The sequence below is a fragment of the Asterias rubens genome, chromosome 4 (assembly GCF_902459465.1).
Source record: "Asterias rubens chromosome 4, eAstRub1.3, whole genome shotgun sequence".
NCBI classification, from domain to species: Eukaryota; Metazoa; Echinodermata; class Asteroidea; order Forcipulatida; family Asteriidae; genus Asterias; species Asterias rubens.
The window spans coordinates 12,439,031-12,463,636 of NC_047065.1; the positions used below are offsets into that span (position 1 = coordinate 12,439,031).

The 24,606-nt window shown below is 37.3% G+C and overlaps 1 protein-coding gene across 1 annotated transcript; it reads left to right on the plus strand.

Moving 5' to 3' along the window:
- Positions 1 to 200: 200 nt before the first annotated feature.
- LOC117289760 (endonuclease/exonuclease/phosphatase family domain-containing protein 1-like) lies at positions 201 to 18,726 on the plus strand. Its single transcript, XM_033771025.1, has 8 exons — positions 201 to 403; positions 2,602 to 3,618; positions 4,134 to 4,185; positions 12,638 to 12,745; positions 13,612 to 13,827; positions 16,195 to 16,249; positions 16,656 to 16,850; positions 18,159 to 18,726. Exons 2-8 carry the CDS (start codon positions 2,675 to 2,677, stop codon positions 18,341 to 18,343), a joined length of 1,755 nt encoding a protein of 584 aa, XP_033626916.1. The 5' UTR covers positions 201 to 403; positions 2,602 to 2,674; the 3' UTR covers positions 18,344 to 18,726.
- Positions 18,727 to 24,606: the final 5,880 nt, after the last annotated feature.

Sequence of the window (24,606 nt, forward strand, 5' to 3'; positions counted from 1 at the left end):
TATTCCTAACACTAACCCCAAACCTAACTATTACAGATAATTGTTTGAGCAGACGACAACTTTTACAAACAAATTTTACCGTCAACAGAGGGCGGGCAGCACATTACTTCTGGTCGCGAACCCAACCACCTCCTCTCTGTTTGCAGCCCACGCAATTGCGGTTTTAAGAAGGTGATTTCTCCACACCTTAACCCCTGCATTTGGTGACACACTACACACATGAATTCTGTTGCACTTTAGCGATGCAAAACGAAAGAGAAACAAACATTTGTTCTGTCACAATCTTGTCGGAACTTCACTATTAAAAAAAGCCAGAGTTATGACCCATGACTGACTTGAAAGACAGCTGAGTATTGGTTTGAACATGGAGCTATAAACTTAAAGTGGTTTGAAGTGGCGTCAAGTAAGTATATCCTAGTGTCATCATGTGTTTTCAGTAGGATAACAGAAAAAAAAATCACAATCAAAATCAAATTTTTTTTTTCAAATCATCAGATGATTTGAAAAAAAAACTTTTGATTTTGATTGTGATTTTTGAAAAGTTTCCGTATGGCGCCACCACTTTTCATTCGATATGAAATAATATAGTATCTAATTTACCTCAATGAGATATCCCTTTTTGTAAAAATTAGTGAAAAAGTGGTGGCGAGGTGCGGAAAGTTATCCCCAATGTTTTAACAATAACACTTAAAATTACACTTCATGCTGTGTTAAAATTGTTAAATTTTTGTTAAATTTTTGGTTTTACGTTGCGAGAGACAGTCCGCCATAAACAGTGCTTAATGCATGCACGACATTGGAGCAACGTCATATGTTTTCACACCTTTCATTGGTTGGTATTTTATTGAATATTCAGAAGCTAGTAGTATGGCATTAATGACATTTTTTGTCCTAAGGCATTATATGGCTACTATATTAGAATCCAGAGATATCATAAGGCATGAAAGTAAAACACCCCACTCCCCTTGAATTGAAGCACACACACCTCATAAAAAATCTGTTTTCCCCCATTTCAGACCAGTAATGTTTGGTTTCAGGAGATAAGAAACCAATCTATGAATATGATATTTTATCTTTAATGTAGACTTAATATTTATTACGCTTATCAGAATTTATTACAGTATGAAGTTAATCCAAAAAATTTTTTTTTGTCATTTTCACTTAAAATGTTTCAATTTTTTCCCCATATTGGCACACCATAGAATCCCAAATAGTAGGCTAACCACCTCAAGTGATCCATGCAGAATGAAACTCAATCTAGCAGATAGTAATTTTGTTTTGAACTTTCAAGGTTGGATGATGTTTCTTTGACTCATTTGAATGTTGGCATAATAATGCATTAGTGATTTGTACCGAAAATCAATCATTTTATAAATGTTTGAGCATAACCAACGACAGGAAACTTTATTCTCAGCATGATTAAGCCTGATGAAATACAGACCGTGAGTAAACTGCATAGCTAATGTCACCGGTGCAGCTTGCACAATGTGCGGTAAACGGGAATCAAAGTTGGGGTTTGAAAACATAAAATGAGGGTCGATTACGTATGACGCTACGATACTTTACTGTTTTTATTTTATATTTTATATGAACTTAAAAAAAAGAATTAATCAATCTTGAACCGAATCTTTGAATCATTGCCTCGATCGTCGCTCTCGTCGTCGGGCGGGCGGGCCGACCATTAAATTGTATGATATTGGGCCAAACTGGGACAAAGTTAGACCCAGTGACTGGGGGGGCTAGAGTACTTTTTTCGAAATTTTGACAAAGTTGAGTAGCCTCGGCCCTGGATGCGACTGGCTTCCCCATGTTTTACAATGAATGTTTTTATCTATAGTTCCAGCATATACTCTTAATATTTTAATCATGTTAATTAATTAAATTTTAAAAGTCTTAAAAAATGTCTGAAAAATTGTGTAACCTTTCGGACGGACCTTTCTCCTATGAGATGAGTATTTTATATTGCAAACAAGTGTATAATTTGGGGGAATGGTGTTGTATCGTGTGTGCACTAAACTAACTAGGGGATCCAAACTATCTAGGAATGCAAGTAACTGGATGTATACACTAGTCTTTTCTTAGTCGACCATCCTCCATGATCTATTCTTGCTTGGTAGTGACAATGACATTTCGTGTGCTGTCCTTTCTTGTTTGTATGTTTCTTTTTCAGTTTTGCCTGAGCTGAGGCTGTGTGTTTTTTCAACAAGTACGTAGATCTTTGCAGCCCAACCATCCATTAAAAAAATAAAAGTGTTATTGCCCGATCACTTTTTTAAAGATGTAATCGGACTGCAAAGGGTCAGAAGATCAGCCTAATTACAGTAAAAAGCAATTAAAACAGTGTGCTTTATATGGATGGGAGATTGTGCTGCTTTGCTTGGAGGTAGCGGTGACCCGCATTTATGAAAAGATGCAAAAGATTTTAATTCTGTAGTCAAACTCTCAAACATGTCAAATGATTGACAAAATCTTTGCCTAATTATAGTCAATAGCCATGTTTTCAGTTTCCGGCATCCAGTGGTGAATGTGTTCAACACCATCAAATGTTTTCTCAATGTTCAAAAATTAACTTCAGTATTATATTATTATTTCTTGTTGCAGATTATGTGCAAGCTTTGACAGCTTGTTGGTTTTGTTCCAAACACCCTCAAGTGCTTCCCTCTGTTCGCCAACCATGGGTCTTGTAACAAGCTGTTGTGGCCGGCGACCGAACAGGCGTCGTCTCCACAGTCAGACTGAAAAGACAGTCTACAAGAAAGGCATGCGCTTGGTCAGTGCCTCGTATAATGCCCAAGAGTTTGACTTGACCTTTGACCAAATGAATATAAATGAGGCTACAGAAGAGGAATTAATGACCTTACAAGGGGTCACTCGCAATATCGCAAAAAACATCATCTCGTATCGACATCACATCGGTGGATATCGAAAGCCGGAAGACTTGGTGTTAGTGTCGGGTATTGGTGCAACGAAACTAGCAGCTTTTAGGTCTGAAGTGTACTGTGGACCCTATGCAGTAACGTCTCAAATGTCCAAGGTGCCTAGTCGAACTTCTTATCATAGAGTTAACTCAAGAGTTTCATTTGAAAATAAAACCAACATCAACACTGCTACAGTTCCTCTGCTTGCCAAAGTTCCTGGCGTCGGACAAGACAATGCAGAATTTATCATCAAGTATCGAGAAGAGAATGGACCCTTCATGTTGCTGACGGACATTTGCAAAATTCCCGAGATAGGAACCTATAGGTTTGAGGCAATGCGGAATTACTTGACTCTAGGTGAAAGCTCAGAGAGTACTGTCTCGACACCTTCCTTTCTGGAAATGCGCAAGTGTTTGCTGTCCTCAGAGGACGAAGTGCTAGGTGCGACGCCATCAAGTTTGACTCTATCCAAATCCCTGTTTACCCAAGCCACGCAAACGGACGAAGTCTTCTTGCCGCTAATAATGACATCCATGGAGAAATGGGCACGCCCAGTTGTCAAACTTTCAGTTGAGGATGGAAACAGCAGTGGACGGAGTACGCTTAGAATTGCAACTTGGAATCTGCAAAGATTTAGTAGGGAAAAAGCTGAAAATCTTGGAGTGAAAGAAGTCACCTGTATGACCATCTTAGAAAACAGGTAAGACCTGTGTAAGAAGTTGCACCGGTTCAAAATAAAATTGTCAGACAAAAACCCCATACATTAATAAACTCATCTCAAAATACACTTCTACTTTATGTCTGTGGCAGAGTTTATGATAATTGTTTCAAAATTGGTATACATACTCTCCTTCATAGTAGCAACTTATCTGTGGCGTCTTTAGCTTGATGACGTCATCATGCGTCATGTGGTACTGCTTTAAAGGTGCACTTTTCAAAGTTGTTTTTCTGCCAAACCAAAAGTTTGACTGAGGTGAAACTTGGTGTATTGTTAGTCAAGGACACTAACTTCTTGAATTCGAAATGAAGTCATGATGACGCCATCATGTTGTTTTGAAAATTTTGTGCAATTTTGATCATTTATTACAAATTTTGAGAACAAAGCAAGATGCAATATTTGTGTTTCACACCAGGCTTTTACTCCCGGAAACCGAACACCTAGAGTTTGTTATAAAACAAACTCTGAATTTCTAGTCTTGTTTGTTTTCTCTTCAGGTTGAGCGTGGTTGTAGTGCAAGAACTAGCAGACAGGGATGCTTTGGATGTTGTAAGTATTCTTAAAGCCGTTATAACGGGAAACCCCACTTTTGTTTCCGCGCGTTTCGCCGTGTCAAGACATGTGTTTAAAATAAAACCGTAATTCTCGATATCGAGAATTGATATTGTTTTAATGTTTTCTCAAAAAGTAAAGCATTTCATGGAACAATAATATTTCAAGAGAAGTCTTTCACCATTACCTTCTGTAAACCCTTTAAATTATTTGTAAATCTGTGAACTTTTTTTTTTTCTGTACCAAAAGTGTAATGGCTTTAAATGTTAAATTTTCAGAGTTGTAGCCAGCTGGTTTCAGGTGTCACAAAGAATAAATGAATATTCTGCTGAGATTGCACAAATTGTTGCAATTTTTTTTTTTTTTTTTTTTTTTAAATGAACAGAAACCTTCCCATGTCTTTTTTTCACAAGTTGTCAATCTTTAAAATTTAAAACAAATTTCTCTAAGGAAGGAAAGCTGACAGTTAGATTATTTATACAGCATGTAAGGTCCCAGAAGCTGGGAGAATGATTGACAAACAAACCTCTGCAGTTTGTTATACCATGGAGCAAGTTCGAGTGTGCACAATGGTTAACTAAAGGTTGACCGTTTTGACTCGAACCCAGGCTGGTCGACCATTTGTTGACTACTGTGGTCGACCATTTGGTACCAGCCTCGAGCCCATGGTTTCTTCACTGGTCCCAACAGCATGTTCCGCTCTAACATGTGTTAAGCGCAGAAGGGAACCAGTGACACTTAAGCGAAAAGGTGGAAGGTTGACTAGACTACCAACGAGTCGTTCGGGTGAGTACTTCACTGCGCATGTGCATTGCTACTGTGGTCAACCACTGGTGGACTAAAATGTGCCCACTCAAACTTGCTCATGATTGTGTATACATTGTACATGTTATCAGTTTGTTATACATTGTTTCAGTGCATTTACCCTCACATATGGGAGGCTGCACTTCACAGGAAGGAAGGGAAGGAAGTTTGTTATTTTGTAACACTTTTGTTTCCTCAAAGAAGATAACTTTGGTTTGACTTGGTTTTGTGATGACCTGGTTATGCATGAACATGGAAAGTGTATTGACTTCTGCATTTGTGCCTTTTCTGTTTTATCGTGGTTGGCATTGTTGTCCTAGATTTTATGTATTTATGATGTCATAAATTTAATTGACATCTGCTGGCTTATTTTAGTTTGGTGCTTTTCTATTATTATTATTATTGTCAGATGTTTGGCATTGTTGTCCTAGATTGTATGTATTTATGGTGTCATAAATTGAATGTACCTTTGCCTTTCTGATGTAATGGTAGAGATCATAACCAGTTTGGCCTAACAGGTTAAATTACTTTACACAACCACACACTCAAAATTATAAACACATTATTTATGACTTTAATAATTACATTTGAGTTATTTGTGAGCATTTTAAAGACACTGGACACCTTTGGTAATTGTCAAAGACCAGTCTTCGCACTTGGTGTATCTCAACATATGCCCTAAATAACAAACCTGTGAAAATCAGAACTCAATTAGACATCAAAGTTGCAAGATAATATTGGAAGAAAAAACTCCTACAGTGTCACATAAAGTTGTGTGCTTTTAGATGCTTGATTTTGCGTGAGGTCTCAAAATCAATTCAAATATTTTAGTGAGAAACTACTCTTTTCACAAAAAGCTGTGTCTTCAGGGGGAGCCCTTTCTCACAATGTTTTATACTATTTTAATAGCTCTCCATTGCTAGTTACCAAGTAAGTTTTTATGCTAAACAATTATTTTGATTAATAACCAATACTGACCAGTGCCCTTAAACAAGTCGGATTTTTAGTAGCCGAAATGGTTTGTGAAATGGTGTTTACTACACACCTGATTGTAGCCCATAACATTTTCACCAGACAGTAATCTAATAGAAATACCAGGCTAGTGTTTAGGGTGAGCCCTGAGACCAAATATGATCAGAACTTGACAGTGAATGATTAATATTTTCCAGACAGTATGTAGCTCACACGTCAACATATTCAAACAGTGAGGCATGCCACTTTTTAGCTGATCGGCTGATTTCCTCTTTTTCTTTCCAAAACAATGCTATAGGAAACTTTTTTTTTTTTTTTTTGTGCAATTAGAAAGTTGCATATAAGTCTGGTAATTATTGAAACATGTTTGCTGTACATTTTTAGGCTGGGTAAAAGTTTTGAATTTTTACAAGAAATGTTGTACTGAGGCTGCAAACTAGGTAAATAAATAATAATAATACGAAACATTTATATACTGAGAACAGAGCGCTTTACGGGAGACGAGGACAAAAAGAAAAACAAACGAACTAGGATGGGTTGGGGAACAGAAATGTCTTCAGGAGGCTTTTGAATACAGGCTACGAGATCGCCTCTCGCAGACCAGCGGGAAAACTTTGCATTGAACTGTAATTCAAGTGCCTTATCATGGTTGAGTGGTCTAGTGCATTGGACTTGAGTTTCACCATGTCTGGTAGCAGAGTCAATAGACCTTTTCGCAAATACCGGGGCGCGCGCGTAAAGCTTGGAATTAGGTGCATTGTGGTCTAGCTGGTATCCAAATTTGATCCATATCTATCCCACAATGCACCTCATTCAACAGTCTGCGCTTGCGCATTGGTATTTGCGATAAGGTCTATGGGACATGGTATCAAATCAATCCTATAAAACATGAAGGTCTACAGATGACCTACATAATATGTAGCTTGCATTTCATCATCCGGCAGTAATTTAGTGACTGACCAGCAGAACCAATTATCATGTCATTTCACTGGTCCATCACCTTTTTCACTGACTCCGTATTTCAAATGAAATTTAGTGATGTGATTTTCAACATTGAAGTACTTGTACATGTGTATCCAGCCGGACTACTTGGAGTGTCTGGTCTTTTATAACTAGTATTTGGAAGAGTTTTTAAAGGGAGAATCACAAGTAGTACATTACAATATACCTGTGAGGTTTCGGTATTGTGCTCTCCATTTGAAAGTCATTACTGCACACTCCAAAGGAGTTGAGGATGTATCAGTACTACAATGGCTACGTGCTACATACATGACATAGGTCTGATTTTTGCCTTGTTTGACCTTAAAATTAATATTGAATTCTTATCGGAGCTATTTTTGTAGGTTGAAGCTTTCATTCACGGTAATTTGCAACCCCAAAAAATCTACAAATGATAAGTAGTAGGCCCTAGTAAATTATAAACTAGAAATGAACTATTGAACCATCTCATCCCTTAATAGCTAGTATGTACAAACAGGTGTACATGCCATGATTGATTTGTCTGCATTGTCAGTGGAATTTAATGATAGGTTTTTGAATGTTGACATTCTGAAACAGCATTTAATCTGTTTTACAATATTGTGGAGAAGAAAAAAATATTTTGGATAGCTTACAAATTTTCTTGGTAATGAGCAATGGAGAGCTGTTGATATTATACAACATTGTGAGAAACAGCTCCCTCTGAAGTAGTTTTTGAGAAAAAGGTAATTTCTCACTCAAATATTCAGAAGCCTTTGATTACTCATCTAAAAGCATCTAAAGTTTTTTTTAAATATTGTTCGCTTGCAAATTTGAGTCTAAATTTTCACAGATTTTTTATTTGATGCATTTATGTTGGGATACAAACTAGTCTTTGACAAAATTTACCAAAGGTGTCCTGTGCCTTTAAACATGAACATGCTTTGAGACAATGGGTTTACACTGTTTTATAAAACACTGCAGAGTATTTTTTTATACTAAATTCTACATTTGGATTACTTTATGATTAAACACAAACCTACTGAGTACTGATTGATGCTTTGACCTCAATGAATCCATGCCCTGAAGAAACCCATAAATCATTCACCCTGTTGAATACAATGAGCGTTTTTATTCTGAAATTTACAGGTACCTGTATAAAATGTCGCAGCTAACTAAACATAGTTTTGCATTGTAAATTAATTTTTGAGTCCATGACTCAGGGAATTAGGTTTTGTTTTTTCAATAGACTGTGAATAAAATAACTTTCACAAAAATCATACATAGAAGCATTTTGGATGCTCAAGAGTAGATTAGGGCTTTTATATAACAAAGATTATAATAAAACTGACCAAATGAAAAATTTTGCGGGACACTGTTCTAATTCAGTGCTTTGGCCAAACTTCACACTGTCAGATTCACACTTTCAATCTACATTAACTTACAATAGGCATTGTGTACAAAACTAATAGGCCTACCGTTAGGCATTTAAAGACACTGGACACCATTGGAAATTGTCAAAGACTAGCCTTCACAGTTGGTGTATCTCAACATATGCCCAAAATAACAAACCTGTGAAAATTTGAGCTCAATCGGTCGTCGAAGTTGCGAGATAATAATGAAAGAAAAAAACACCCTTGTCACACGAAGTTGTGTGCTTTCAAATGCTTGATTTCCTAAAATCCTCAAATTTTAAATCTGAGGTCTCGAAATCACATTCGTGGAAAATTACTTCTTTCTCAAAAAAGTACTCCACTTCAGAGAGAGCTGTTTCTCACAATGTTTTATACTATCAACCTCTCCCCATTACTTGTTACCTAGTAAGGTTTTTATGCTAATATTAATAATTATTTTGAGTAATTACCAATTAAGTGTCCACTGCCTGCCACATGCCTAATGTGTGTAACTTTATAATGTGGTAATGAATAGACAGTACAAGTACAAAACTACAGAGTACAATTGGAATGCACAAACAGTTATCCCTGTTAATTGCAACAGATGACAAATATTTGTTTTAAAATGGACTATAGCTGAGCCGAAGGCAAAGTGTCTTTTAACAGCAGCCGGCTATCGGTCCATGACCACACAGTGAAGAACGGGTCATCAAACTTTTATTTCCATTTTATATTTTGAATACCTCTGATAAAAAAAATGCAAAGTCATCAGAATTTGTGATTTGTCATATATGACAAGTTATATACCTCCATGTGACCAGTCTTCAACCAATCAGATTGAGAGTGCAAACCCCTCGATTAGTTTATTGACAGCGAATATTTTGAAGTTAAAATTGAATTTGATGTAATACTGTTTTCTCCGTGCACTTACTCTGGGGTCTCTTTATGATTAGGTTCTAATACAAAGTAGTAATGTCTGCAGAATTTGTCAACCTTGCATATAAAATTAGCCTAAATCCCAGTATTGTATGTATCATATTGTAATCCTAACTTTTGTGCAGCGTTCACTTGTTCGCTCGTTTGGAGATCCTGATCAGATTGTTGTTGACCTTTGTCCCGAATTACAGTTTTTACTTAGATGTCCATAACATAACACAGGCATATAACTTTTCAGCTGATCGGCTGACTTCCTCTTTTTCATTTCAAGAAATCGCTCGTTTGGAGATCCTTATCAGATTGCTGTTGAACTTTGTCCATGAATTACAGTTTTTACTTATATATTTTCTTTACACAATATTTTTTTTTTACCTGAAACTTAATACAGGCATGCAACTTTCTAGCTGATCAGCTGATTTCCTCTTTTTCATTTAAAAAAAACGCTGGTTTGGATCCTTATCCTTATCAGATTGATGTTGACCTTTGTCCCCGAATTACAGTTTTTACTTGAGGAGAGATATTTTCGGTATACAACACAGTTTGTTTTTTACCTGAGACATAACACCTTGAGGTATGCAACTTTTCAGCTGATCAAGATCAACTGATTTCCTCTTTTTATTTTCCAAAAAGTGCTATAGAAAATTGATCAACACTGTACAAAAGTTAAAGACATGGACACTATTGGTAATTGTAAAAGACCAGTCTTCTCACTTGATGTTATCTCAACATATGCATAAAATAACAAACCTGTGAAAATTTGAGCTCAATTGGTCATCGAATTTGTGAGATAATAATAAAAGAAAAATCACCCTTGTCACACAAAGTTATGTGCTTTCAGATGCTTGATTTTGAGACCCCAAATTCTAAATCTGAGGTCTCGAAATCAAATTCGTGGAAAATTACTTCTTTCTCGAAAACTACCTCACTTCAGAGGGAGCTATTGATCACAATGTTTTATACCATCATCAACCTCTCCCCATTACTTGTCACCAAGAAAGGTTTTATGCTAACAATTATTTTGAGTAATTACCAATAGTGTCGACTGCCTTTGAAGGTGATCGGCCATGTTATTGGCCGTTTCAAAATGTATCGAGCTGCAGGCTGGCAGGTTGTTCATCCTTGTGTAATTGTTTTCCAGTGATGGAGGGGGAGGGGGATGTTTTTCTTCTTTTTTTTGGGGGGGGGGCTTACATGTACATACACTGCTGATGTTTCCCCTAAAATGTTGATCTTAGTTTCTGATCTTTTGGTCAGCAATGACTCTTACCACTAAATCTAAAGTAATAGTCTCAGCTGATTTTTCTACTTTCCACCCAGGTAGTAGTAGTTCACTCCGCAGTAGTAGAAAATACAGAAAGACAATTATCTCTAAAGATCTGCAAGTAGGAGACAAACGCCTTCTGGCGACAGTTATTTTAAAACTTGTATGCTCTCCTGGGCAACCCACTGTTGTTTTACTTTGTTTTCTTAAAATATTTTCAATGAACATGTGCTTGTAAATGTGATTGCCCGAATAAATATTAAAATATGGTTAGATACACACATGATGTTACCGCAAACCATAGGCGAAACGACTCGCGGTACAAAAACCCAGACACAAACCAGACAATGTATTTTAAGTTCGTGGCATGAACCCGCATTTATAATCAGTCATGTTCAACTCAATGTACTTCCTGAACCGGTGAACATTCGATGATCTCATCACTAATCCCCACCGGTAATATCAAAGATGTTCTTTCAATTCATATTTTATGCTGTTGTGACAAATACATTTGTGGATGTGGAGTCATGCATTTAACCTTTCAAGCCTGTTCTTTATGGAATTGTAAAGTCACATCAGTGAACTGTGGAAGTGTGAATGTTTCCACCAGCAACAGACCCCTATTTCTAAGCCCCGCCTCGTTCCCCGGAGGTTAACCCCCTAATCCGTGCTCATACAGTTATGAGTTAAGAGTTCACCAAGGGTCAGATGACTTTCCCAACAAAGCATTGACAATGACACGCCACACAATGATAATTTCATGCAGCTTTTTCAATTTTCTGCTTGACTGTGTAATGTTAAGTTTAGAAGTTGTCCTTTTCTTATTTCCTTCTCACTCATCTACGTATATCATGTAAAGTAGAGACGAAAAGTGGGGCTTCATGGTGAAATTAAGTTCTGTGGTCTACTCATTTTCTAATCGATTGGAGTCTTTTTTGTCTTTACTTTATGAAAAATGTTTGGAATTTAACTTATTATGTACACTATGAATGTAGCTGACTCAAGATTACCTCATGTTACGCTGTAAACAACCAATGTTTGATAAGTGCAATTTTTGTCAAAATTCTAAACGAAAATTGATAAAGCAACATTCAAATACTAGGTCTTTCCTATATGTTTTTTTTTATTTTAGTTCATTCGTGAATTTTGATTATATTATACTCAATCAAAACAGCATTGGATTGGACTTTTTGTCCAAAGTGATTTTTATTTTGTACACACCGATTTGTTTTTGCTGTTTGATGATGTCATATTTCAAAATTCGCTATGAAACGAGTAGTAGCAGATAAAACAATATTTTACTGTTATTAATCCTCTGGTGGAACAAATTCGGGCGTGATTGGCAGAATGAGGTTTCTGAAAAAAAAATCCTTGCCAAAGAATTTATGTTTCAAAAATGTTAATTTTAAAAACTTATTTCTATTAACTGTACATAATCAAATGCATTTTGCACTTGGGTATTATCATGCTTTAAATCTTCGCTCTTGGATATTTTGAAGGGGGTGCTGTAATTTTTCTCTGATACATGTAAGTGGCACTCCTTTGAGGAAAACCTAAACTTGTCTTGAAACCTTGCAAATGGAGTGTGTAGGCCTAGGTATTTATGTTTTTAAAGACACTGGACACTATTGGTAATTGTCAAAGACCAGTATTCTCACTTGGTGTATCTCAACATATGCATAAAATAACAAACCTGTGAAAATTTGAGCTCAATTGGTCATCGAAGTTGCGAGATAACTACGGGAAAAAAAAACACCCTTGTCACACTAAGTTGTGTGCTGTCAGATGCTTGATTTCGAGACCTCAAAATCTAATTCTGAGGTCTCGAAATCAAATTTGTGGGAAAATTACTTCTTTCTCAAAAACTATGTCACTTTAGAGGAGCCGTTTCTCAAAATGTTTTATACTATCAACCTCTCCCCATTACTCATTACCAAGTTTAAAACCTTATAATTATTTTGAGTAATTACCAATAGTGTCCACTGCCCTTAAGAATTGTAATTTAAATACAAAATTGGATTTCATTTAAAAATGTTTTCTTAGCACAGTACTCAGTTGACACCCATATATTAAGTGATTGGTTTATTGTTTGATTTATTTTGTGACAACTTATTTTTCAATGTAGATCTGTAATGAGTTGAATGACCCATCGCTGGCTGTTGTCAGAAACTGGCCGAGTCCTAGAGGGATCTGGAAATGTGAAACTTCAAAATCGGCTGGGAGGATGTTCCAGGTACTGGAGAATTTAAGCTAAAAACAAAACATGTTTAATAAAGTGTCCTTCCTTTAAAAAATATTGTTAAATGGCCAGCCAAAACATTTTTAATCGGGGCTATTTCTTCAACATCGGACTGACTTTGTTACAGTAGATTACTTCAAAGTATTTTCCACTGTGCATTGATCTGAGACACAGCTAATGATACGGAGTGTCTAATGTCACAGAGAAAGAACAAAGTCAAATGCCATTCAACTTTTATAGCATGGCCTCATAACATAAACAGTTTGGAAACCTGGCATCATGCCTGAATCTTGCACTCCAGTAATGACGGCCCTATAGTTTAACATGAATAATTGCGTTGATCAGCATGCCTTGAAGCTTGGGCGATATCGAATTATTTTATTCATGATATATCGCCGACACTATATCGCGATATTCGATATAATCGCGATTAATTAAATTTGGCATCATCAGTCTTCAAACTCCAAGTGAAAGTTGTAGAAGAGACAGTCATAGCATTAGAGAGGTGTTCTAATGACCTATTCTTCTGGTTTTACTCCAAACCTATGGGGTGCAAGATGTCTCAGCTAGGAAATACATTGCGATATTGCAATACTTGATCGATATCGCGATATATCGCGATATATCGATATTTCGATAAAAACCAAATCTATCCGATATCGAAATCGTTTCCAAATTAATGTCCCGATATTTGATAATATCGTGATATCACCCAAGCTTAAGCATGCCCTTGGTGAACTTCAAAAATATTAGATTAATAGCCCACCATTCAAACCGGTCTAGCTTCAACCGTGCACATTACTGAACATTAACATTTTGTGGAACGGATGTTTTTTCCTTCCCATTGTTGAAATCTCCAGGGAGTAGAGTACAACGGTTTCCTGTGGAACACATCGGACGATGTGACGCTTTCTGATTCAAGCCTCTTACAAGTCTCCAAGAAGGGCAAGAACGGTCGTACCTTTTCCCGCAAACCTTTTCTTGGCTACTTCAAGGCTAAGGAACTGGACTTTGTGCTCGTGTCTGTACACCTAAAGTTTCCAGGGCTGAATAATGGCACAAAAGATAAACTAGAGGTAAAGTCATTTCGTAATGGAGGCTTCGAGTGGCTTTTCTAAGCTACATTGTACATGACCCTTAGGCCCAATTCCATAGAGCTGAGTGAATCATAAAGCAGACAATTTTGCTTAACACTTTTCTGCTCAGCAAATATTGTTAGAATACCAGTCAAATACATGTAGGACCAGTTCATATGACATTTATAAATTGGCTGGTAAGCTTGTTCTGGTAAGCATAATTTTGTTGTGCTTAGCTACTTTTTGTGCTCTGAAGCAGCTCACAGGAACTTGGCCCAGGGCCCAGTTTTACAGAGGTCCTTAAGCAGGAAATGTTGCTTAACAAATGTCTGCTAAGCAGGAATGAGAAGAATACCGCTAACAAATTGTACATGTGACATGGCAGTTTGGCTGGTAACCTTATTCTGGTAATCAAAATTGTATTGTGCTTAGCTACTTTTAGTGCTTTAAAGTAACAACTCTATGGCGCTGGGCCCTGGTCTAACAAGATTGTACATTACAGTTCCTGTAAGGTTATAGATGTTTCCCCTTACACCTACCATGCATACAAAGTTAAGGGCTTGAAAGCTCCTTGAAATCTATAACTCCAGGGGCAGATTCACCAAGCGGTCTTAAACTGGTCTATGTGCTATAGCCGGCTAACTTGAGACGCGCTCAGACAGTCTTTAATTATAGCCCAAATCCAATAGCATGGTCTATATTTATAGCCAGTCTTAAATCTTAAGTCTGCTATTAGCTGACTATAGTCGGTCTTAGTTTTGTTTTTTTAAAGATGGGGCTGCATTTGTTAGTTGTAGACGAATTGATGCGACGAGCTCTACGAATATTTAGAGATATAGTACACCCATGAGAGGCGTTATAATGGTGATACATTGTATCGTAATATGTTCCCAAGAGTGAAAATGATTGGATATCCGATGATTTTAACCTAAGCAATAAGAACAATGCCGTAACACCAGTGCTGCAGATGTGCTAAGTATTATGGGACATTCGTTCGTATTGCATTACTTTTCACCGACTTATCTAAGACCGGCTTATTGCAACAGGCTTAATGACTGACTAAGCTAAGACCGTCTAAAGCATATAGCCGGCTATAACTGACTGGTCTTAGACTGCTGACTAAGACCGTTTTATTGCAATCCGCCCCAGGGGTCACCAAAAGGTGGAAATGCCATCATTTTAACATGCATCCTACTATTTGGATACTAGTTGTAAAAATTTACAAACAAGCACAAGTTAACCAATTTTGTACATGTACCACTAGAGCTGACTCCAAAGTCTGGCTCTAGAGTCCGATATCATGTTCACCTTTGCCTGGTTTTTGGTAAACTACATGTCAGCCTACAGTAGATATCTTACAGTGATAGGTTATCATTTTAATAATCAAAATGACTTGTTAAGGTGTCAAGAGTGCCTATCCATGAAAGTGACCTGATTCGAGTTAAAAGTTTTTTTTCTGCCTTTTTGCTATTAGCCACTTATAGAATAATAGAATAGAATAATGTATTATTGTCACTTGTAAAAAACAAATATTCGTACAGTGAAATTCGTTTTGGTTTTGCTGTCTAAAATTATGTTATATAAAAATTACACTAAAAATTTACCATTTATACAAAAATACATCGAAATATAGTATAAACAACTCTTAAAAGAATTACAATATACAGACGAATTACGATGGCAATGTTAATACAAAATTATGACTGTGCATACACACGCGGTGTTATTCATTGAACTTTTCGGAACTACCAAAAAGGTTATCACAGGATCACATGGTTGGCGGATGCGGAAAGTGCTCGCCTCTCACCAAGGTGACCCCGGTTCGATTCCCGGACGGGGCCATATGTGAGTTGAGTTGTGCGTTGGTTCTCTGCTGTGCCCCGAGGGTTTTCAAGAACATCCGGTTTTCCTCCCTTTGGTAAAAATCAAACACTTTCGATCTTGGCTGTGCTCCGTGGTCATAATGGGTTGATGTGGCTGGCAGCCAAAGGCACCCTTGCATGCCTGCTTCTCGAACACGTTGTAGCTGCGTCCTTCGCAATTCAGCTCTTAGCTGCGAGTAAAGACGATTAGCCCCCAAGTTATTATGATTATACTTATTTGTTATGCTTGTGGTATTTTTTATTTTTTTATATTTTGGGTTGTTGAGATTATTGTTGTCACAATGTAACCTCGACTAAACAAAGTAAAGAATGCAAATGTCGTTATAAAATACACTCTTTCAAGAAATAATGGAATGTCTTCAATGTGCCGAGCCACTTTCGATAATCGGCTGTGACATGCTGAAATTTGAGGTTTCATGCGAGAACTTGCCCTTTTTTTTTTTTTTTTCAGTGCTTATTTTTGTCTTTTATTCACGTAATACAGGAAGAGATCTGCCATTTGGGCCTTCTAACAGATGCACTGTCTGCTCAATTGCCTGGTTAGTCATTACTTATCATGGGATTAATTTTCTTTTTTACATGAAGCTGTGAAAGCCAGTTTGTATTAGCCCCCCCCCCCCACCAATGAAGGTTTAGCGTCCTCCTTTTTGAAAAAAAGGGAAGAGGCAGCCTTTTTTCCACTTTTTTTTTAAAAGGCTGGTCGGCTATTTTTCACAATTATTTTGTTTTCAACTGAGATCAACAAAATGTACCCTTTTTAGTTAACAACAAAATTATTTCAATTTAAATTCACTTTATTATCCACTATGGGAGGTTCATTTCGGCCTTATAAACATCAATTTACAAAAATTTCATTTTTTTATTTTTTTTATTACTTTTTATGAAGTAGACACCTAGCTGTATTGTTATTATTTTCTTTTTTCTCCTCCCCAACTTCCTTAAAAGATGAGAAAGATGTTTTGATCATGGGCGACTTCAACAGCGGTCCGTCTGCACCAGACTTTAAAGCGCTGGCTTCGGCCGGGTACAGTAATGCCATCCCTGACGACGTCTTTACCAACATAAGCAACAAGAATCCAGAGGGCTCACATTGCTATGACAACGCTTGGTTCAGCAAGAATTTAAGCAAAGCTCATACCGGTAAGCTGCTCTTTTTTTTTCTTTTTTCTTTTTTTTTTGAGAAGATAGAATTAGCTGTTGCAAATTGCTTACCAACCGAAAGGACCTATGGTATAAATGCACAAAAATAGTTAGTGGACTGGGCCAAATTTCATGGCTCTGCTTACCACAGAATTCTGCACTTATGGAACCCTTGTAGCACACAATTCTATGGTAGGTAAGTGCAGAACTCTGCAATAAGCGGAGCCAAGAAACTGGGCCCTGATGTTTGGACCCTAGCAGAGTTTTTCTGGACAGCTATAATGACAACACAACACATTACGAACATGAATGGTGTTAAGAGAAGCAGTGAAGTGGAAATACATGAGGGAGAGGGGTGGGAGCACACAGAAGAAACAAGGGGGTAAAGAATGAATAGGGAGACAAAGGGGTGGAGGGATCAGAGAGGGTAGGGTTGACCACAAGAAGTTTGAAACATAAAGGACAATATCAAAGGTGGGAAAATGGAGAACAAGTAATTAATTAGTGAATGAGGCAGGCTAAAAAGGAGGATATCTGTTGGGCAACAGAGAAGGCAAAGACAATTCATATTATTTATTTTAGCCTTCGAGAAAGACACTGCAAGGTCGAAACATCAGACCATTAACTATTTTTTGAATTTATTTGTTTATTACATTATACACTCAGCACATAGACCCCCCTATAGTGCCAACACAGCCTTGCATGGTCGATTTGGATTCTAAACCATAAAACAATAATGTGTGCGCTAGTGCTGGCAGTTGTACAAAATAAAGCTTCAGGCTCCGGAAGTAATAAACTATAATGGCCTTTTGAAGAGGACATTTGTACTGGTGCTTGGCATTTGAACTTGCATTTGTAAAGTGGAATTAATTGTACTGGCCTTTGGATGTTTAAACTTGCATTTGACCAGGGTCCAATTTCCTAGAGCTGCTTATGCTTTAAAATGCAAAAGGGCCCTGAACAATACACCGATCCAGTAAGCTCCGCCCACGACGCACTTGTGAGCAAGAACACGTGAGCCTCTCCAATGCCTTTCTGCACAACTTCACCGCGCGCACCAAGCATACGCGCTCGCATGTCAGACCTTATTTGTCGTACCTTATTTGTCGGACCTTCGTTGCGTTGTGATTGGTCAATACGCAATGGGGCGGAACTTAGTGGATCAGTCTATTGCAAAGCAATCAAGAAATCTCAAAAGGGGTTGTTACTGGTGCTTCTAAAACATGTATACACTCAAGTTTTGTGATATGAGTCTCAACTACAAATGATTTTCAAACCAATCTGACGGTCTCTTTGTTTCGTTCTCAGGTGAGGTCCGTGTCATCCGAGAAGGCTTGACACATCCTTTGATACCGGACGACTGGTCCTGGGGCGGGGTCGTGTCCGATCACTGTCCGCTCTGGGCGGAGTTTTATACTGACCAAGACCTCGACACCAGTATCCCAGGACTCTTCACTCGCTTGTCCAGAGTCAGGATTTTTTCTGAAAAGTAGAGGCAAAGCTAGACTGAAATTAACCAGGATGCAGACATTTTTACTCTAGTGTGTTGTTCTTCCTGAGGTAAAGCCTATATGGTAAAATCCACTCGCTTTTTCTGTATTAATTTGATTTTGAAAGGGATTTTCTTTTCACCTGACTGGCTTGTCCAAAGTCAGGATTTCTTTCTGAAAAGAGGAAGGCGCTGCATTGAAATTCAACAAGTAAAGACTCTGGTTTGTTGTTCATCCCCCTGATAAATCCTATAAAATCCAATTAAAATAATAACAGTGGCTTCTTGTATAGGTGCTTTAACACACAGTATTCCCTGGACGAAGCAATGGTTTTACAAGTGTCTTGCTTAAAGACAGTAGACACTATTGGTAATTGTCAAAGACTAGCCTTCACAGTTGGTGTATCTCAAGATATGCATAAAATAACAAACCTGTGAAAATTTGAGCTCAATCGGTCGTCGAACTTGCGAGACCCTTGTTACACGAAGTTTAGATAGTTGATTTCGAGACCTCAAGTTCTAAACCTGAGGTCTTGAAATCAAACTCGTGGAAAATTTCTTCTCTCTCAAAAACTATGGCACTTCACAGGGAGCCGTTTCTCACAATGTTTTATACCATCAACCTCTCCCCATTACTCGTCACCTAGACAGGTTTTGTGCTAATAAATATTTTGAGTAATTACCAATAGTGTCCACTGCCTTTAATGACACCAAGTGTCACGACTGGGACCTGACTGGGACCCACACTCTGGTGATTAGAAAACACCAGCGTTTGAATCTGATGCTTGCCCTTAACTGCTCGGCCACAACACTGCCACCCTCTGTTTTTGTCAAAATTTTGTTTTCATATGGATTTTTCTATTCTGAAATCAAGATTTAGATACCTGTATGTAGGGATGCTAGACTTGGTTTTAGTTTTTATGGTAAATTTATGTGTTTTTTTTCCTTCGTATTCTGCTAGATAGCCAATGCAGCGCCCTCTTGTGACTGAATGGCTTAGTCACTGATGCAGACATTTACTCTTGTTTATCTTATAGTAAATCCTATAAATTCAACCCTCTGTTTAAAAAAAAAAAGTGATCCTCAAACAGATTTTCTTTTTGAGATCTAGAATAAGACCTAGACATGCCTAGCAGCCTGCATGATTGTAGGAATGCTAGACTTGGTTTCAGGTTTGTGGCTTATTAATGTATTTTTTTCTTTTCTTATGCTGGATAGACAATGCAGCGCCCTCGATGGCTTTGGCACATGGATTATGTTATCCCTTTTGTTATACTTGTACATGCAGCTTCCTGGTTTGAATGTGTGTACCTACCCAAACACACAAATTTAGTGTGTTAGCACCTGCAATCAGGTACATGCTAACTAAATTTCGATTTCAATTTCAATTATTTATTCATCATGCCAGCATGAAAGTTATTCAAATATAAAAAATACACTATATGTTTAATCGTGACAATTTGTTCATCAGATAAAAGCAGCTTAAATTGCCCAAGGCATCAAATCATGCTCAAAGACACATGTAAGTTGTACCTAATTGAAAACTGCAGGCCTCAAAATAACCCACATCAACTGCCGTGGTGCCCTATGTTTATGCTGTGGTGCCCTGCGTAAGGTTCCTGTGCAAATGTTCCTTTTATAGGAGCCCCTTCAAGAGGGAATTTCAAGGCCTGTGTTTGTTTACATTTTGTGCAATGAATTTCCAATAAAATCGCATGATCTTTCGCATCGAAACCAAAGACAGTGTGAGCCAGTTAATAGCTTTATTTGCTATATAAAAAAAAATATATATATATAAAAAATCAGTATTACATGTACGTCTTTGTAAAAAAAAATAGTAAACAAAACTTCATTCTTTTTAATATATATCAGAGGAATTTTTTTTTACCTGCTGGCACTTGTTAATAAATGTGATAATGAAGGAATGCACAGCCAAAAAGCTCTAACTATTTAAGAGTACAACAATATGAAATATCATCAGCCCCACAGCAATGATTTTGATATGATTTGACATGAACTTAAGGCTGTTACATGTAAGTGTAAATGGTGTGTAATGGCTCTCCATCTGTGCTGTGATCATGCACCACCCCCCCCCCCCCAAAAGGGCCCAGACGGACCCTCAAGACGAGGGTGGGGTGGGGTGGGGTGGTACAGTGCAATCTTTATGGAGCTCGATATTTTGCAAATAGTTGGTCAAAACTTCATGAGTTTTGATAGGAGATGATAACCATACATACATACTAAAATTCATCAGGGATGAGAGTCATTGCTGACACAAAAGTCTGAGAATGGGATACACATTCTAAGGTACGCTATGAAATGATGGCATTTCCACCATTTTGGTAACCCCTGGAGTTACAGACACCAAGGAGCTTTTGGAACAGTGTCCGCAGCTCTAGAAAATAATTTTAAAAGTCTTAGTTTCTTTAATGGAACAAGTGTTTACTTATGGTTTATATTCCAGCATCTTCCACGAATGACACACTCAATCCGTCATAATTGTTCACATTTGTTTTGTATATGTGATTTGAGGCATTGCACAGCGAGGTATCCATTTATGTTTGGTTTGCGATAACACCATGTGTATAATATGTGCTGGGTAGATTGTGTGTTTTTGAGAATTTGTCTTGCTATATATTCTACTACTGCGTTGTAGATTTTGCGTAATGCAGTAGACTTCTCTACTACCCTTCTACTACCATAGGGTAGATTTTTCGGAATTAGGGGAGAAATCTCAGTTCTGAAAAAAAAAAAAAAAACGAAGTCTCAAAAATTACGAAAAATCTACTTCGTGTTAGTACAATATCTGGCATGACAAGTTCTCAAAAGAACTTAAAAATGTACCCAATAAATAGATATACATGTATGCATGGTGTTAATGCAAACCACCACACATTGTACATATTGGTAATTTCTATGAACTCATATATGAGTGTTTATGTACGTACATGTACCTTGCATATTATACCAAAGACGGGTGATATAGCCATTTTATAAGTACATGTAGATGGATTTCTTTGAGTCCTATAGATTGATCACAAGGTAACATTTTCAGTATTTTATAAAACTATGCAATCATAAATGGAAAGGATTGTTACATATAAGCCTTTTTGAGGTTATACACGGCGGATGTGATAGAAGTGTGCTGTTTGGTTTGTGTGTATACACACACATTTTTTATGCAAGTCGCCAGACACACATATGGCCTGAAGGCCACTTCAAGGTGTGGGCTACAATTATTTTTGTCCAGAGGCCGTTGCCACCTACTTCTAGGGCTGAAACAGGGTTACCCCTATTACAGTCCATACGGATGTAGGCTTGAGTATCATTAGTCCGAAGGCCTGGCCAGTAGAGCAGAAAGCACTACCTCCCCAATTTTATGTAGCAAGTGTCAGGACCGGGATTCGAACCCACACTCTGCTGATCAAACACCAGAGCTTGAATCCGGTGCTCTTAACCGCTCAGCCATGACACGCCACGACACATGGTATAGCATTGTGTCCGCCATAAATCTCAAAAAGGCTTATGGATTTTATCTGGCACCGAGTGAAATTCGGAGGTAGCAGGTGCAAATCCTGTTCCAGTAAACCATTTCTTTGTTCAACCCAAACGTGAATAAGAATGTACCCAGTCAGATTCGCATGTGGTTTATTTGCCATAAAGTTTATTGTAGCCACTTGGTGCTCCACTCATTTTTTTATATTTTTTTGTTATATATTCTTTTGAACTTTAGCAGAGCTTTTTTGCTAAAAGGATTTCTGCTCAACAGCTTTTTTGAAAATGGGCTTAATGCTAAATACACGAGCATTTGTACTCCAGGGCCGAAATTTCATAAAGCCTGTAAGCACGAAAATTTGCTTAGCATGAAATTTCTTCCTTGACAAAATCAGGATTACATTGCTTGTTACTGGTATTCAGCTGTTGTTTGCTTATCCTGAAAAGCACATGGAAATGTGGTTGGTAATCCTGTTTTATCAAGGAAGAAATTTCATGCTAAGCAAATTTTGGTGCTTACAGGCTTTATGAAATTGGGCCCTGGTCGTTTGTGATTCTATGCACCATGTGCTCCAGGCAATGCTCAAACAGTCTTTTTATGCTAAACAGCTTTTTTGAAACTGGGCCTAGTTAAATACCTGAGCATTGCACTCCTGGTCATTTTTGTTTTACGGAGCAGGCAACATTCAAACAAAGTATGTCAGTCGAATGTGCGTTCTTAAACCAACTCATTGTGAATTCTGTGGACTGTAGTGTATAAAATATCCAACTCAACTTTTTGGTATCCTACACATGTATCATTCTTCACTCTTTTGCACTGAGACATTTGTGTCTCGATTTAAAAAAACTTTAGATGTTGCACAAAAGTGCTCTGTGCACGAACATTGTTTCTCAGAGCCTCTTGTTTGGAGTGTACATCTATGCTGCTTAAAAGGTACTGGACACCTTTGGTAATTACTCTGAGAAATTGTTAGCATAAAACTTTCTCGGAAACGTACAGAGAGCTGTTGATAGTATAAAACATTTTTTGAGAAACAGCTCTCGCTGCAGTAACATAGTTTTTGAGACAGAGGTATTTTCTCACTCAAATATAAAAAGACTTAGGCACCTGCTGAAAGCGCACAAATTTGTGCAACAAGGGTGTTTTTTCTTTCATTATTATCTTGCAACTTTGATAACAAGTTTTAACAGATTTGTTATTTTATGCATATGTTGGGATACACACAGTGTATTGTCTTTGGCAAAGTTACTAGAAGTGTCCGGGTGCCTTAATGCGCGAAACAAGATTTTGCTGATTTTAAACTGACGTGTAACGTAAGTTCTATTTTATGAGGTTTGTTTCTGCCCTAAGTTGGTGAATTGGACAATTTAAAGAAAACTTTTATAATTGCTCGACAACTTTTCTTTCCCTCATAAGAAAATGGTGATCTAGCAACAAAGCTCTTCCACCACTTTAAACAGATAACAAGGCTTTCAAGGGAGCAGACTATTTTAGATGCTCGCGGTTTTGATTGTGCTAATAATAATAAGCGAGGAACCAAAGTTTTGAAATAATGTTATATTGAAATAATCGTAATATTTACATGTACTCTCTTTTCTTTAATACTTTTGAATATTAATTTCTTTGCTTTAGTGCCTTACATATTTATCATTATTTTTCTGTGAATGCACTCCAAGTTGTCTAGTATATTTTCAAAAGACTTATACCAATGAGGTTCCAAATTAGTTTATAGATTTTATATCAAAAATTCCTTATGTGCAAAGATCAAGTTGTGTTCCTGTATTAAAAATACATCATGAGAAAATAGAATTAGCTTTTGCAAACAACTTACCAACCAAAAGGTCTGAGGTTATACATATTGCAAAAAAAAAAATTAATGGCCTGTCGTTTCGACCCTGGCTTCGCTAGGGTCGAAACGACAGGCCATTAACAATTTTGTTTGCATAAATACATCATGAGAAAATAGAATTAGCTTGTGCAAACAACTTACCTACCCAAAGGTTATACATGCAAAAAAAAACAATGGCCTGTCGTTTCAACCCTAGCAGAGTCTTTCTCGAAGGGTGTTGTCATTTGACTTGGCCTTTAAGAAAGACTCAGCTAGGGTCAAATCGTCAGGCCATTAAGTTTGTTTTGCTAACTTCATGCGAACCGCTTCGTTCATCTTCAGAAAGAACACAATCAATGTACAATGTACTGCTGTGCTTGTTGAATCATGTTATGCAATGTTTAGTAATTAGTTCCAAATGTACTGAGAACTGGCAGTGATAAAACTGCTGGCAGTTAACAAGGAATCAAGAGATTTGTAAATTTATTTTAACTTCCAATTTTTTTTTCTTCTTCTTTTTAAATTATTATTTATTGCAATATTGAGTTGGCATTTGGCAATGAAAGTGAATAAGAACAAAATTAATTTGTGTAAAATTGTAGCGTTTGTTTGTTTGTTTTATTTATGACTATCTTATAGTTTGAGAATGCAAAGACCATGATTCCGGGATTTGTTCCTGGAGAAGTTTTTGATTATTGGAAGAGGCTAAAGGCCCGGTCACACAGGCCCTGATAACGAGAATGATAACGATAAAAATGCACGCCCTCGATTGGTTGAATGAGCATGGGTGTATTCTGCTTGGAGCAATTCAACCAATCGCGAGCGTGCATTTTTATCGTTCTCGTTTTCGTTCTCGTAATCGGGGCCTGTGTGACCAGGCCTTAAATGTACATTGTACCTTCTTACAGAGAATTTCTTTTGGCAAAGGTTTGTCACATCCCCG